At 38.8% G+C, this 13,807-nt stretch overlaps 1 protein-coding gene across 1 annotated transcript; it reads left to right on the top strand.

Annotated features, from left to right (window-relative positions):
* Positions 1 to 3,217: 3,217 nt before the first annotated feature.
* LOC106504154 (sex-determining region Y protein) lies at positions 3,218 to 4,672 on the top strand. The gene has a single exon (XM_013986578.3). It carries the CDS (start codon positions 3,231 to 3,233, stop codon positions 3,939 to 3,941), a length of 711 nt encoding a protein of 236 aa, XP_013842032.2. The 5' UTR covers positions 3,218 to 3,230; the 3' UTR covers positions 3,942 to 4,672.
* Positions 4,673 to 13,807: the final 9,135 nt, after the last annotated feature.

Here is a 13,807-nt window from a genome sequence, read left to right as displayed (position 1 = left end):
GGCAAGCATATTTGCACTCTCCAGAATAAAGACTCAATGTTCTAAGAACGGTTAAATATTGCACCTGGGCACAGCAGCTGAGTATCAGCCATGCCTGTGAAATAAAAATGAGTTGAAACATTAAATATGTACTTATAAATTCCCTGGGTAAGCTCAGTGGGTTAAGGAGCTGGCATTGTCACTGCTGTGGCTTTGGTTACTGCTGTGGTGGGGGTTCAATTCCTGGCCAGGGAACTTAAAAAAAATAAATAAATAAAAGGCACTCAAAGAAACATTAGGTAAACTGTTGATATCATATTAACAAGGTGGACCATGCCTCCCTCTCCCCCTCCCCTTTCCTCCATTTTTGAATAAAAAGGTGTTACTTTTGAGACTCATTGGGGGTTTTGTTTGTTTGTTTTAAGTGGATTACCACTTTCTTTCTTTCTCCAGGCTTGGAGCTATTTTCACTCCTTTTGTGATTTGAAGCATTGAAGAAATATTGCAAGGACCTAATGTATGCCAGGCTCTATTTTAGGAGCTCGACATCTAAAAGTGATGAAATCTCTCTTTTTATTGTACATGTTCTTGCCACCCCCTCCCTCAACGAATTCTCCCCACCTTTTGTGTAATTATATTCATATCTGAGAGGCTCTATTTTTCATTTTCTTTTTCTGATATGATTAAACATACATAATAATAATATTCATTCCATTCATTTTAAAGATCTAAAGTGTACAATTTGGTAGCTCAAGAGCATTCACAATGTTGTGCACCCATCATCTGTGTCTAGTTCCAGAATGTTTCATCACCCCAGGAAGACACCCTGCACCTCTTGGCAATTACCCCCCCTGCCCTCCTCCCTCTTATTCAGTCCTGCGCAACCATCACAGATCTGGTCCCTGACTCTTATGTATTTGCTTCTTCTGTAAATGAAATCATTCAGTATATGGCCTCTGGTGTCTGCCCTTTTTTTTCACATAAGGTGATGTTTTCACATAAGGTGATGTTTTCACAGTGCTTCCATAGTCCAGAATGTGTCACTTCTTTGCCTTTTAATTTCAAATTTGAAATGATATATATTTACTTTTTTTCTCATATATTAATTTCTAGCTTTACAAAATCTGCTTTTATGTATGAGCGCAATTTAAACACTTGAGTCTGTACCAATACAGCTGCTTTAAATTAGATCAAGTAACAGTATTTCATATTTTATTTGAGTCTTGAACACTAAACTTCTTTGGGTGACTAAGATACAATTATGGAATTTATACATGCTTTTTGAATGAATAAAGTTAATTTTTGTTTGGACTTTTTAATATTATTGTACCATAACACTTATTGCTTGAATCACATTTGGTGATGCAGATTATTTGTATGTGATGCATTTAAATTTTATTTTCTCATGCATTGTGGCATCATTCTTATGCAGTCTTGGTGAGACTTATTTTTACTTTTCATAGGTTATGTTCTGTGCAATCTACAGTCATTACTCCCATTTCCCAAACATGGTTTTAAAACTGTACGGGGGACATTTCCTCCTATTTTAGCACATGTAAGTATTTTATGACAACTTCCAAGTCTGCCTTAACAATCTATTTGGAGGAAGTATTCACTTATTTCATTTGGTAAGCCATGACCTTTAAATTTTAAAAATGTTGTCCTAAGATTGAACTAGAATAAAAAAAATGATGAATCAGTGGCTGTAATTTAAAAAATTAGATTTGTAAAGCATTGTTCTTTTCATTTTGTTCTGTTTTGATCATTAGTGATGTAAAAGTGAAGAAGACAGAGGCCAGTGGTGAGCATACTCCTGACAGTCTCGAGAACAAAATGGTCCCTTTGAAGTGTTATGTTCACCTCGGGAAACTTTGAGTTCCAAGGTTATCTGTTTTTCTCTTAATGGAACCATTTTTAAGTCTCTTGCCAGAATTCAGCCTCTGTCTGCCAGTGCCGAATTGAAAGAATTGAAACGCAGAGATGGGGTTTGGGGTAAAGAAAAAAAAAATAGCTTTATTGCTTTGCCAGGCAAAGGAGGATCAGAGCAGGCTAATTAATGCCCTAAAGACTGTGAAGACTGTGCTCCCCCACGCCCCACCCCCCCCCCCCAAAGAATTGTGAGGAGTTTACAGTAAAAAAGGAGAAAAACAGGTTTGCCGATAGAACCGGATTGGGACACACATGCATTCTTCTTTCTTTGGGGGAATCTTTGTCCTCAAAACTGGAGTCAGGAGATGTTCATGATGGTGGTCTTCTGGGTTATTGCCTAGGATAACAGTGCTTGCAAAAAGGGCGTACTGATCAGAGATTAGAACAAACCAGGAAAGTTCCTGACAAACATCAGGTACTAGTCATCTTTAACCCACAGGCCATTATGCTCAGAGGGCCTGACCTTTAGCTTAGAGGTGGTCCTGTTTAGGGTGCAATTAAGTCAGGGAGAAGGACAAGGAAGGACTCTAAGCTGTTTAACTTCAAAGTAGTCATTTCTAAAAGACACATAAGGAATATAACTTTTCTCTCAGGAGTATGAGGCACCTGCATCATATCTAATGTTATTTGACTCTGAGACTGGCCATTAAATAGATGCTAGTATATATTAACATACTGATAATCATCAGCAGAGGTATTCACATTTAGAATTCCCAATTATTTGCCACAGGAAAACTTAACAGAATTTTCAATAGTTCTTTAAGTAGAAGTGAAGAAACAAGAATGACGACTAGCATTCAACTCTATAACATCCGCCGCCTGGCAGGCGCACGTGCCTGCATTCTTGCCTGTGGGCCTGAGTGCTCTAATGGCCGAAAGGAAAGGAATTGGGTTATCTTGAATCTCTGTGTTAAACATAGCATTTACATATGCTCATAACGATAAACCATTGTCAGATGCTGCTGCACCGTCATCCTTTTAATTGAGTGGATAAAATAAAATAACTTAATAATGACAAAGTTTCCGGTTTTTTAAGGTTAGCAGAGCCTTCAGCAACTCGGATTAGACCTAGAACAGAAAGCAAGCCTTATTATCATAATAAGTAAGCAGTTTTGCTTGAGAATGGGTAGGTTGGTTCGGCTTTGGCTGGCTGGCTGCCTGCCGACCCCAGCGGTTTCCAGGGGAGGTACTGGGGGCGGAGAAATTGGTATTTCACTACAAAGATTAGAGTTACTCAAATCTCTGGTGGAAATAACCTTTAAATAGTGAAGACAACTTTCCAAACGCTTACGCTTTTGATTTCGCTTCCTCCCCCTTTTCAAATGGTGCAGTCATATGCTTCTGCTATGTTCAGAGTATTGAAAGCGGACGATTACAGCCCAGCGGCACAGCAGCAAAATATTCTCGCCTTGGGGAAAGGCTCCTCACTATTTCCGACGGACAATCATAGCTCAAACGATGGACGTGAAACTAGAGGAAGTGGTAGAGAGAGTGGCCAGGATCGTGTCAAGCGACCCATGAACGCTTTCATTGTGTGGTCTCGTGATCAAAGGAGAAAAGTGGCTCTAGAGAACCCTCAAATGCAAAACTCAGAGATCAGCAAGTGGCTGGGATGCAAGTGGAAAATGCTTACAGAAGCCGAAAAGCGCCCATTCTTCGAGGAGGCACAGAGGCTACAGGCGGTGCACCGAGATAAATACCCGGGCTATAAATACCGACCTCGTCGCAAGGGAGAGAGGGCACAGAATTTGCTTCCGGCAGAGGCGGCAGTACTATGCAGCCAAGTGCGCGTAGAGGAGAGGATGTATCCCTTCACATACACAGTCGCCAAGGCCAAGTGCTCAGGAACAGAAAGCCAGTTAAGTCACTCACAGCCCATGAACATAACCAGCTCACTTCTGCAACAGGAGGATCGCTGCAACTGGACAGGCCTGTGCCACAGTAGGGTAACATCCACCGGGCAGATCCGCGCCGACTTGCCTTTTCACCGTGGTTTACAGCCGGGACTTTCTCACATTTATTTTCCATATTGATTTCCTTTACTGTCGCGAACAGAGGGCCTATTCATCTCAGTTTTACTGTTATTTCACCTGTGACTTAGTTTCAGATTAAGGCAGATTAACATGTTTGACCTATAAAGAATTAGGGCATGCCAATATGACTCAACCTGTCTTTACGACTGCTTAAAAGAGCACTACCTTAATAAGAAAGTATCTTAACACACAAACTGCTTGATTTCGAAAACCATCTGTTTTTCCTTCTAATAGAACAATTTTTTTATACCTAATTTTAGTTGTTCCCGTGATTAGCCATTAAGTACGTAACAGTATATATTAGTATTCTGATAATCCTTAGCATAGCTGATAGAATTCTCTTTATTCTCACTGTCAAAACTGTAGTGCTGGGGAGCATGCACAAATTTATGATACAGGAACTTCCATGGAAGTATTTGTACCTAATAAAGCAGTCCCTTGTAGAGTCTGTTCTTTTGTCTTTTCAGCTATTTTGCCTGTCTTTGTAAACTGCAGGTAAAGTAGTGAATATATATGTGTAGTCTATCTGTTTTGAGATTCTTTCTGATATATTGCCTCTCCCAGCTTCAGAAGAGAAAGAAGAGTTTTGCTGCCATTTGCAACTCAGTTCCTTCACTCCGCACAAATCTATGCACTTTGACCTTGAGTTTGAACCATCATGACATCCTTCTGCTAAGACGAAATCTTTTTCTTCTTCTTTTTAATGAAATCTTTAATTGGCTCCTGTGAGACTCACGGTTTCGCGTCTTTTCCGAAAGTTTTCTTTTAACCAGGACCAAATGTTTGTTTCCATTGTCCTCAACTTTGACGTTCTGGGGGGTGCGGGTGGGGAATAGGGATATAATGTTGAGAATATGAACTATTCAGATTGGTGGGGAGGGGCGGGGGGAAGGGGGCATGGGAGGTGGACGAGCCTGTCCGGTTAATCTGGTGAGAAGTCAGTGAAAATGTAAGTCAAAGGCATTATAAAATTTGCCTATGGCCTAAAGTAGAAACTCTGGCAGTTTTCAGAGAAAAGCATCAATTTTTGAAATAAAAATAAGCTGATGGTCTCTTGTCTCTGTATTTATATACCATATGCCAAAATTAACTTTCCAGTGCATATATTCCAAAGCTTTAAAAAAAAAAAAAATTGTCTCAGGTAGTAAAACTCAAAACAGGAAAATGTATGTGGTAGAGTAAAATGTCACGTTTTTGAAAGAAAATACAAGGTAAAACAGGAATTAATTTCACGGACTAATTCGCTCCAGAAACAGTGCTGTTTATTCGGAGATTTACTGCCCCATCTCCCTCTACCCCCGCCCCCGCCCCCGCCCCAGGTGGGAATTATATGTTGCAATAACCTTTTAAACAACTGTCTAAACTACTCTTAGGTGGAAACTGTGAACAACAAACCTGCCATAAAAGTATCATCATGAGCTATGGGTCTGCTCCGGCCTATACTTGTCACCGCTTTGGTACACTTACCGGACATATTTCTGTCTGTTTAAACTTTGGTCAGCTAAAAATTAAAACTCCCGCCTGGACCAGACCCTAACCACCATCCCATGACTACTGACTAGGAGACTCAACACAGGACCCCTGCCCTATAAAACTTAACTCTCCCTACACAGCAGGAGGGGTGGGGTGGGGAGGGGCTGAGTTCTTTCTCAGTGCTCCTGGCCATCTCTTTGGTCAATAAAATTTGTTTGGGACCTCAGTGTTCCAGTTGACTGTCTTTTCTTCTCTTCTGTGTGTTAACAACTGCTTCGTATTTTTTAATGTTTTATATACATTTTACACACATATATATGAAACTGACAGTATTAATGGCCTGAACCTAGCCAGAACTCAGATTGGGACTTGAACCCATGATTTTAAATTAGAATCACTCACCCTGTGTCTGGACTCACTGAGGTTCAGGTTCTTCATGTCTCCTCGCAGAAGGAATTCAGCAAGAGACAAAGGGATAGGCAAGAAATAGGTTTATTAGGATAGGACGCTTGTGAGAGATGCAAGCAGGCAGGCAAGTTCTGCCCCAAGGATCTGAGGATCCAGATAGATGGGTGGGCTACAGTTTTATCCTCCAAGGGGAGTGGAGGTGGGAAAAGCCGGCCTTGGTATCCGGTAAGGTGTGTATTCAAATCAGCAGAAGGGTGGTCCTCAAACTCTTGCCCTTGATCTGAATCTGAATGCAGGCCCCATCCCATCTGCACCCAATGACCTGAGGCAATTCTCACACTTCCACTAGTTAAGCAAGCCTGCCTTGTTCTGATGGCTGTTTTTGAGCAATTTATTTACTTACAGTGGTCTCCCAATATCCCCTAAGTTTTCCTCTTTATCTGTGGTCCTTTACTGGGACCCCTAAAACTTCCTGTGCCTACTCCATCCCTATACATATATATATGTATGTATATATGTATATGTATGTATTTGTGTTTTATGTTTAAAACCTCTCTTTCTGAAACTGACAGCATTTATGACTTGAACCCAGCTAGAGCCCAGACTGGAACTTAACCCACTTTTTTTTCTTTTTTCTTTTTTTTAAATTAGAATCACTCACCCGGTGTCCAGCCTTACTGAGGGTCAGGTTCTTTGTGCCTCAGCACAGAAGGAATTCAATGGGAGACAAAGTGATAGTCAAGAAACAGATTTATTAAGACAGGACGCATGAGAGATGTCAAGTGGGCAGGCAAGGAAGCTCTGCCCTGAGGCTTAGGTGGGCTACAGTTTTATCCTCAAGGGGAGTGGAGGTCAGAAAAGCCTGCCTCTTCCTCTTTCTTCCAGTATCTGTTAAGAGAGTGTTTGACCCTGTAAGGTCAAACTAGGACTGTCATGGTGCGTGTTCACATCAGCAGAAGGGTGGTCCTTAAACTCCTGCCCTTAGGTCTGAACCTGAATGCAAGCCTCACCACCCCCCCACCCCCTGGCACCCAGTGACCTGAGGCAATTCTCATGGCTCCACCACAGGAGAGCAAGCCTGCCTTATTCTGATGGCTTTCTTGAGCAGTTATTAACTTACAGTGATCTCCCAAAGTTCCCTAGGTTTCCCTCTCTATGGTCTTTTAGGACTTTTACAACTACCCGTGTAACTATCCTACTCCATCCCTATCATCTCCACATGTACAGAAATAACCTCTACTCAGACCTTCATCAAAAAAGATTGATTTTCCTTTTATCAAACTTCACATAAATCACAGCATAAAGTATTATGTCAAGTTTGTTGTGCTTAGTATAATTTCAGTGACATTTCAGCTTGTTTGTCTTAGAAATTACTATGTAATTCCATTCTATTTTTTTATAGACATGTGAATGGACACCTTCTGGTTTTAGCACAAGTACATTTGTATACATGTCCATGAGAGAACATTTACAGGCATTTCTACTGAGTATATACCTAGGAAAGAAATTTGTGTTTTTGACACATATTTAGCAGGTATTGATAACAAATATTTTTGTATTTTCTAAAGAATATTTGCCATATCTTCAAATGTCAACATCCAAAAAATATTTAAGGGTATGAACTAAGAGGATGGCCTCCAGAGTCAGTCAGTCTGGACCTGACTCCTTCCCTGCCATTTATTAGGCCAGACACTGAATGATTGCTTCATCTCTCTGGGCCTCAATTTTCTCACTTTTAAGTAAGAAGGAGAAGGAGGAGGAGGAAGAGGAGGAGGGGGGAGGAGGAAGGGGGAGAAGGAGAAAGAGAAGAAGAAGAAGAAGGATAATAATGATAATACTAACGAATGAAAATAAAACAATAAGAACAAAACCAACTTCATTGGGATATTGGGAAGACTAAAAAAGTTAAGGTGTATGATGATTCAATGTACATAAAATATAAAAAGTATATTTAAATAGTATTAAAGAATTTCCTGTCATGGTGCAGTGGCTATGAATTGACTAGGAACCATGAGGTTGTAGGTTCAATCCCTGGCCTCGTTCAGTGTGGTATAGGCTGGCAACTGCAGCTCTGATTCAGTGGGTTAAGGATCTGGAGTTGACATGAGCTGTGGTATGGGTCACTGAGGCGGCTTGGATCCGGCACTGCTGTGGCTGTGGCTGTGGCTGGCACCTGTAGCTCCAATTAGACCCCTAGCCTGGCCACCTCCATGTGCTGTGGCTGCAGCCCTAAAAAGCAAAAAAAAAAAAAAAAAAAAAGTATTAAAAACAAAAGTCAAGATTAATTAAAAAAAACTAACTAGTAAGGGTAATAATAATGAAAACAAAAATTAGCAACTACAACAAAATCTGCCCACTGGGATGCTGTGAAGATTAAATAAGTGAAAGTGTATATAGTATGCTCTGAGCACACATACTGTCAGGACAGAAGTAAGCATCAGTAAAGAACTAACAACTTTGATAACTAATGATAGTAATAATAATGCTATAACAACAATGTAAAAACCTACCCCTGTAGGGAAACAGAGAGGACTAAATTACTTAAAGGCGTATAAGAATTCAAGGAGTAACTGTGTTTAAACTACATGGAACTGACGTGGGCATTGGTATATAATTAAAGAGTAAGCATAATAACACAAAATAGAAAAGAAGAGCAACAAAACCCCAAACTCATTGGGTGCTGTGAGCACTTTAGTCTTCTTTGGAAACAAAAGTGCCTAAAGATTCAATGAACAGGCATGCCTGTTGTGTCTCAGTGGGTTAAGAACTTGACATAATGTCTGTGAGGATGCTGATTTGATCCCTGTGTCAGTCATTGGGTTAAGGATTGGGCATTTCCACAAGCTGCAGCACAGGTTGCAGATGCAGCTCAGAACCAGTGTTGCCGTGGCTGTGGTGTAGGCTGGCAGCTGCAGCTCTGACTCAGCTCCTTGCCTGGGGACTTCTAAAGGCCACAGGCACAGCTGTAAAAAGGAAATACAACAACAACAACAACAAGTAAATATATTTTCCATACTGAGAGATCAACATTATTAAAGCACTAGCTAGAAATACCAATGATCAGCATGATAATGATGATAATAATAACAATAACAAAACCACCCCACTGAGATGCTGTGAGACTACATAAGTTAAGAATATGAAATTCAAGGAGCGAATACACAAAGAACTTAGAACAGAGGAGAGGGTGGCATTGGTCAAGAAATAATTAGTAATTATTAATAACAAAACAATAACAACCAAACTGACTCAGGGGGATGCTGTGGAGATGAAATCCCATAAGATGTATAGGATTCAATGAGTAAATTTATATGAAGTTCTAAGAACAGAGGTCAAGATCAGCAAGAAAAACTAAGTAGTAATGATGATGATGGTGATGGTCATGATTATGATGGCAATGTTAAACAAACAAAAAACAGGTACCTCAGGGACGTTGTCAAGAGTAACCATGTAAAGGTGTATAGCATTCAATGAAAAAATGTGTTGTAGTACAAAAACACTAGCTAGCAACAACAAGAACAACAATAATAGCTTGAAAATATTTTTTAATTTTATTATTTTATAATGGTTTTTATTTTTTCCATTATAGCTGGTTCCCAGTGTTCTGTCAATTTTCTACTGTACATCAAGGTGACCCAGTCACACATACATGTATGCATTCCTTTTTCTCACATTATCATGGTCCACCATAAGTAAATAGATATAGTTCCCAGTGCTACACAGCAGGATCTCATTGCTTATCCATTCCAAAGGCCATAGTTTGCGTCTATTAATAGCTCAAAAATAATAAAAACAACAAAGATATATCACTGGGGAACTGTGAAAGACATAATAAATTAAGGTTTATAAGGATTGAGTGAGGACTGTATATAATGTATTTAGAAAAGAAGATAGCCTTAGTAAAAGGCAAATAGGTACAAATAATAGAAAAAAAAGCAAACTACATAAAACCTACCTCACTCATTGAACATGCTAAAAGGTACAGGACCAAATAAGTAAGTATCAAAGTACTTGGAAAGGAGATCAACATTAATAAACAGCAACAGCAATAATAATAGTATAAAATGGCAAAAAAGTAAGAAGCAAAACATACCTCTCCGGGATGCTGTGAATAATAAATTAGTTAAGGCAGATGAGATTCCAGCAGTAAATGTGTGTAAAGGGCTTGGAATAGAGGTAAGCATCAGTAAAGAAGTAAATAACAGCAACAAAAACAACAACAACAGCAACAATAATTACAGCAAAACCTACCTCAATAGTATGCATTAAAGATTACAGGATTCAAGTGGTAAATGTATCAAAGTATGTAGAAGTCAGCATTAATTAAAAACTAACCGCATAAATTAAAGTGTAGAGAAACTGAGTACATATAAAATACAAAATGGATGTCAATTTTGTAAAGAACTCATTAATATATATTAACAATAATAAAAAACAATAACAAAAATAGCAATATATAACAATAAAACCTAACCCCTTTGAGATCTGTGATGACTAAGTAAAGTGTGTAGGACTCAATGAGCAAATGTATACACAGAGGTCAGTGTTAGTAAAAGCCAACTAGTGATAATAATATTAACAAAACAAAAATAGTTAAACAACAAACCCTACTTCAGTGGGATGCTGTGAAGAGTAAATCCCTTAAGGTGTATAATGATTGAATGAGTACATCTATGTAAAATACTTAGAACAGAGGCTGGCGTTAGTAAAGAACTAACCAGCAGTAACAGTCATAGTTATTAACAGGAAAAAAAAAAAAAAAGAAAAAAAAAGAAAACAACAAAACCAACCTAAATGGACTCTGTGAAGATGAAATATGTTAAAATGTATAGGAGTCAATGACTAAGTGCATACCAAGTACTTAGAACAGTGATGAGCATTATTAAAAAATGACTAATAATAATAATAACAACAGTCATAGTGAATAAAAACAAAACAAAACAAAATGACCTCATTGAAGTAGTGTGAAGTCTAAATAAGTTGAGGTGGAAAATTCAATGATTAAATGCTTATAATGTGCCAAGTCAGAGTACAGCTTTACTAAAGGACTAACTGGTAATGAATTTAATGAAAATAATAGTAATGATGATGATGAAGCAAAATTACCCGCACTAGGATGCTCTGAGGACAAATAAGTTATAGCATATTAGGATTTAATGAGGAAGTGTATGTAAAGTACTTAGACGGAGGTTGGCATTACTAAAGAACTAATGATTATGAATAATAATAAATAGTAATAGCAGCAATTAACAATAGTACTAAAATAACAGCAAAACAAAAACAAAACCTACCTATCTGGGATAGTCTAAAGATTAAATAATTTGAGATGTCTAAGGCTTCAAAGCATTAAGTTATATAAAGCACTTAGAAAAAAGTTGGCATTTATAAAGAACCATATGTCGATATTAATAATTAATATACAAAACAGCAACAACAACCTACCACACTGGGTTGTTGGGAAGACTCAATAAGTTAAGGTGAAGAAAACACAGGCAAAACACTCTCCGACATCAACATCATGAATGTTTTCTCAGGTCAGTCTCCCAAAGCAATAGCCATAAGAGCAACAATAAACCCATGGGACCTCATCAAACTGAAAAGCTTTTGCACAGCAAAGGAAACCAAAAAGAAAACAAAAAGACAACTGACAGAATGGGAGAAAATGGTTTCAAATGATGCAACCGACAAGGGCTTAATCTCTAGAATATATATAAGCAACTTATACAACCCAACAGCAAAAAAGCCAATCAATCAATGGAAAAATGGGCAAAAGACCTGAATAGACTGTTCTCCAAGGAAGATATACAGATCACCAGCAAACACACGAGAAAATGCTCAACATCGCTGATCATAAGAGAAATGCAAATCAAAACAACTATGAGATACCACCTCACACCAGTCAGAATGGCCATCATTAATAAATCCACAAATAACAAGTGCTGGAGGGGCTGTGGAGAAAAGGGAACCCTCCTGCACTGCTGGTGGGAATGTAAACTGGTACAGCCACTATGGAGAACAGTTTGGAGCCACCTTAAAAATCTATACATAGAACTTCCATATGACCCTGCAATCCCACTCTTGGGCATCTATCCGGACAAAGCTCTACTTAAAAGAGACACATGCACCCGCATGTTCATCGCAGCACTAGTCACAATAGCCAGGACATGGAAACAACCCAAATGTCCATCGACAGAGGATTGGATTCGGAAGATGTGGTATATATACACAATGGAATACTACTCAGCCATAAAAAAGAACAACATAATGCCATTTGCAGCAACATGGATGGAACTAGGGACTCTCATACTGAGTGAAATGAGCCAGAAAGACAAAGACAAATACCATATGATTTCACTTATAACTGGAATCTAATATCCAGCACAAATGAACCTTTCCACAGAAAATAAAATCATGGACTTGGAGAAGAGACTTGTGGCAGCCTGATGGGAGAGGGAGGGAGTGGGAGGGATCAGGAGCTTGGGCTTATCACACACAACTTAGAATAGATTTACAAGGAGATCCTGCTGAGTAGCATTGAGAACTATGTCTAGATACTCATGTTGCAACAGAACAAAGGGTAGGGGAAAAAAAATGTAATGTATACATGTAAGGATAACTTGATCCCCTTGCTGTACAGTGGGAAAAAAAAAAAATAGCAAATGAACACGATAGAAGTATTTGTGAACTGAATAACTTGGTGTTATAATAATTTTACATACATTACAAAACACACAGAAATAAAAAGAAATAAAAATATTATAAACAAAAATATTAAAAAAATAAGTTAAGGTGTATAATAAGTCAACGATGAAATGACTAAAATGTACTTAGAAGAGATGTTGACATTAGTAAACAATCAGTAGCAGCAATGCATGGTATACTTTGTACATACAGTATGTATAACACATAGTGTACATAGTGCTATAATACATAGGAGTAGTATAACAACAACAATAATAACAATAATAGTTAAAAAAAATAACTCCACTGATAGGCTGTGAAGATGAAATCAGTTCAGGTGTATAAGGATGCAATGTGTAAGTAGGTATAAATTAGAACAGAGGTCAGCATTAGTAAAGAACTAACAAATGGTATAAATAATTATAAGATAACAAGAAAATCTCCCATACTGGGATGCTATTAAGACTAAATATGTTAGGAGTTCCCATCATGGCTCAGTGGTTAGCGAATCCGACTAGGAACCATGAGGTTGCAGGTTCGATCAGTGGGTTGAGGATCTGGTGTTACCGTGAGCTGTGGTGCAGATTGCAGATGTGGCTCGGATCCTGCGTTGCTGTGGCTGGGGCATAGGCCGGTGGCTACAGCTCCAATTCAACCTGGGAACCTCCATATGCCGTGGGAGTGGCCCTAGAAATGGCAAAAAGACAAAAAAATTTAAAAAAAAAAGACTAAATATGTTAAAATGTAGAGGGATTCAGCACCCAAGTATCTATAAAGTACTTGGAATATTGATTGATGTTACTCAAGAACTTACTGGTAGTAATAATAATAACTAGTACTTTACTGACAAGGCCTGCTCGTCAACCCAGGTCCTGAAGTCAGCGGTGCCACAGAAATAAGAAAGAGACACAGAAGTAGAGTGGGGATCAGGGGGGCTTCTGCCTTCAAGAGGCAGTAGCAACCCTCTGAGCCAACTCATGGTTTTTATTCACTATTTTCTACTTCCTTGTACATGTAGGGGATACATCGGTATTTTACTTCAAACTTATTTACGGAAGCAGGATATGCTAGGACACTCATTCCTAAGCACGTAAAGTAATCATAGATGTTTTAGCCCTCCCAGGCCATAATTTGTTGTCTGCATCAAGCCATCTATGGCCTCTCTCAAAAATCCCCCAAGCAAGGCTCCAGTCCTGAGAATGTCGGAGCTGATGGTTTTCCATCAGCAACATCAGTGCTTCAGCAGTCTTGTTTTCAAGATGCCATTCTTTGATGTTGTTCTCATTTGTTTTGCCTCAAGGGTC

Source organism: Sus scrofa, chromosome Y (genome assembly GCF_054392235.1).
Source record: "Sus scrofa isolate SSC_HxYL_T2T_F1_AM1 chromosome Y, Sscrofa_HxYL_maternal_Yorkshire_Landrace_v2.0, whole genome shotgun sequence".
NCBI lineage: Eukaryota > Metazoa > Chordata > Mammalia > Artiodactyla > Suidae > Sus > Sus scrofa.
Note: the sequence above shows the minus strand (reverse complement) of the source record. Positions and strands in the feature narration are given on the sequence as shown.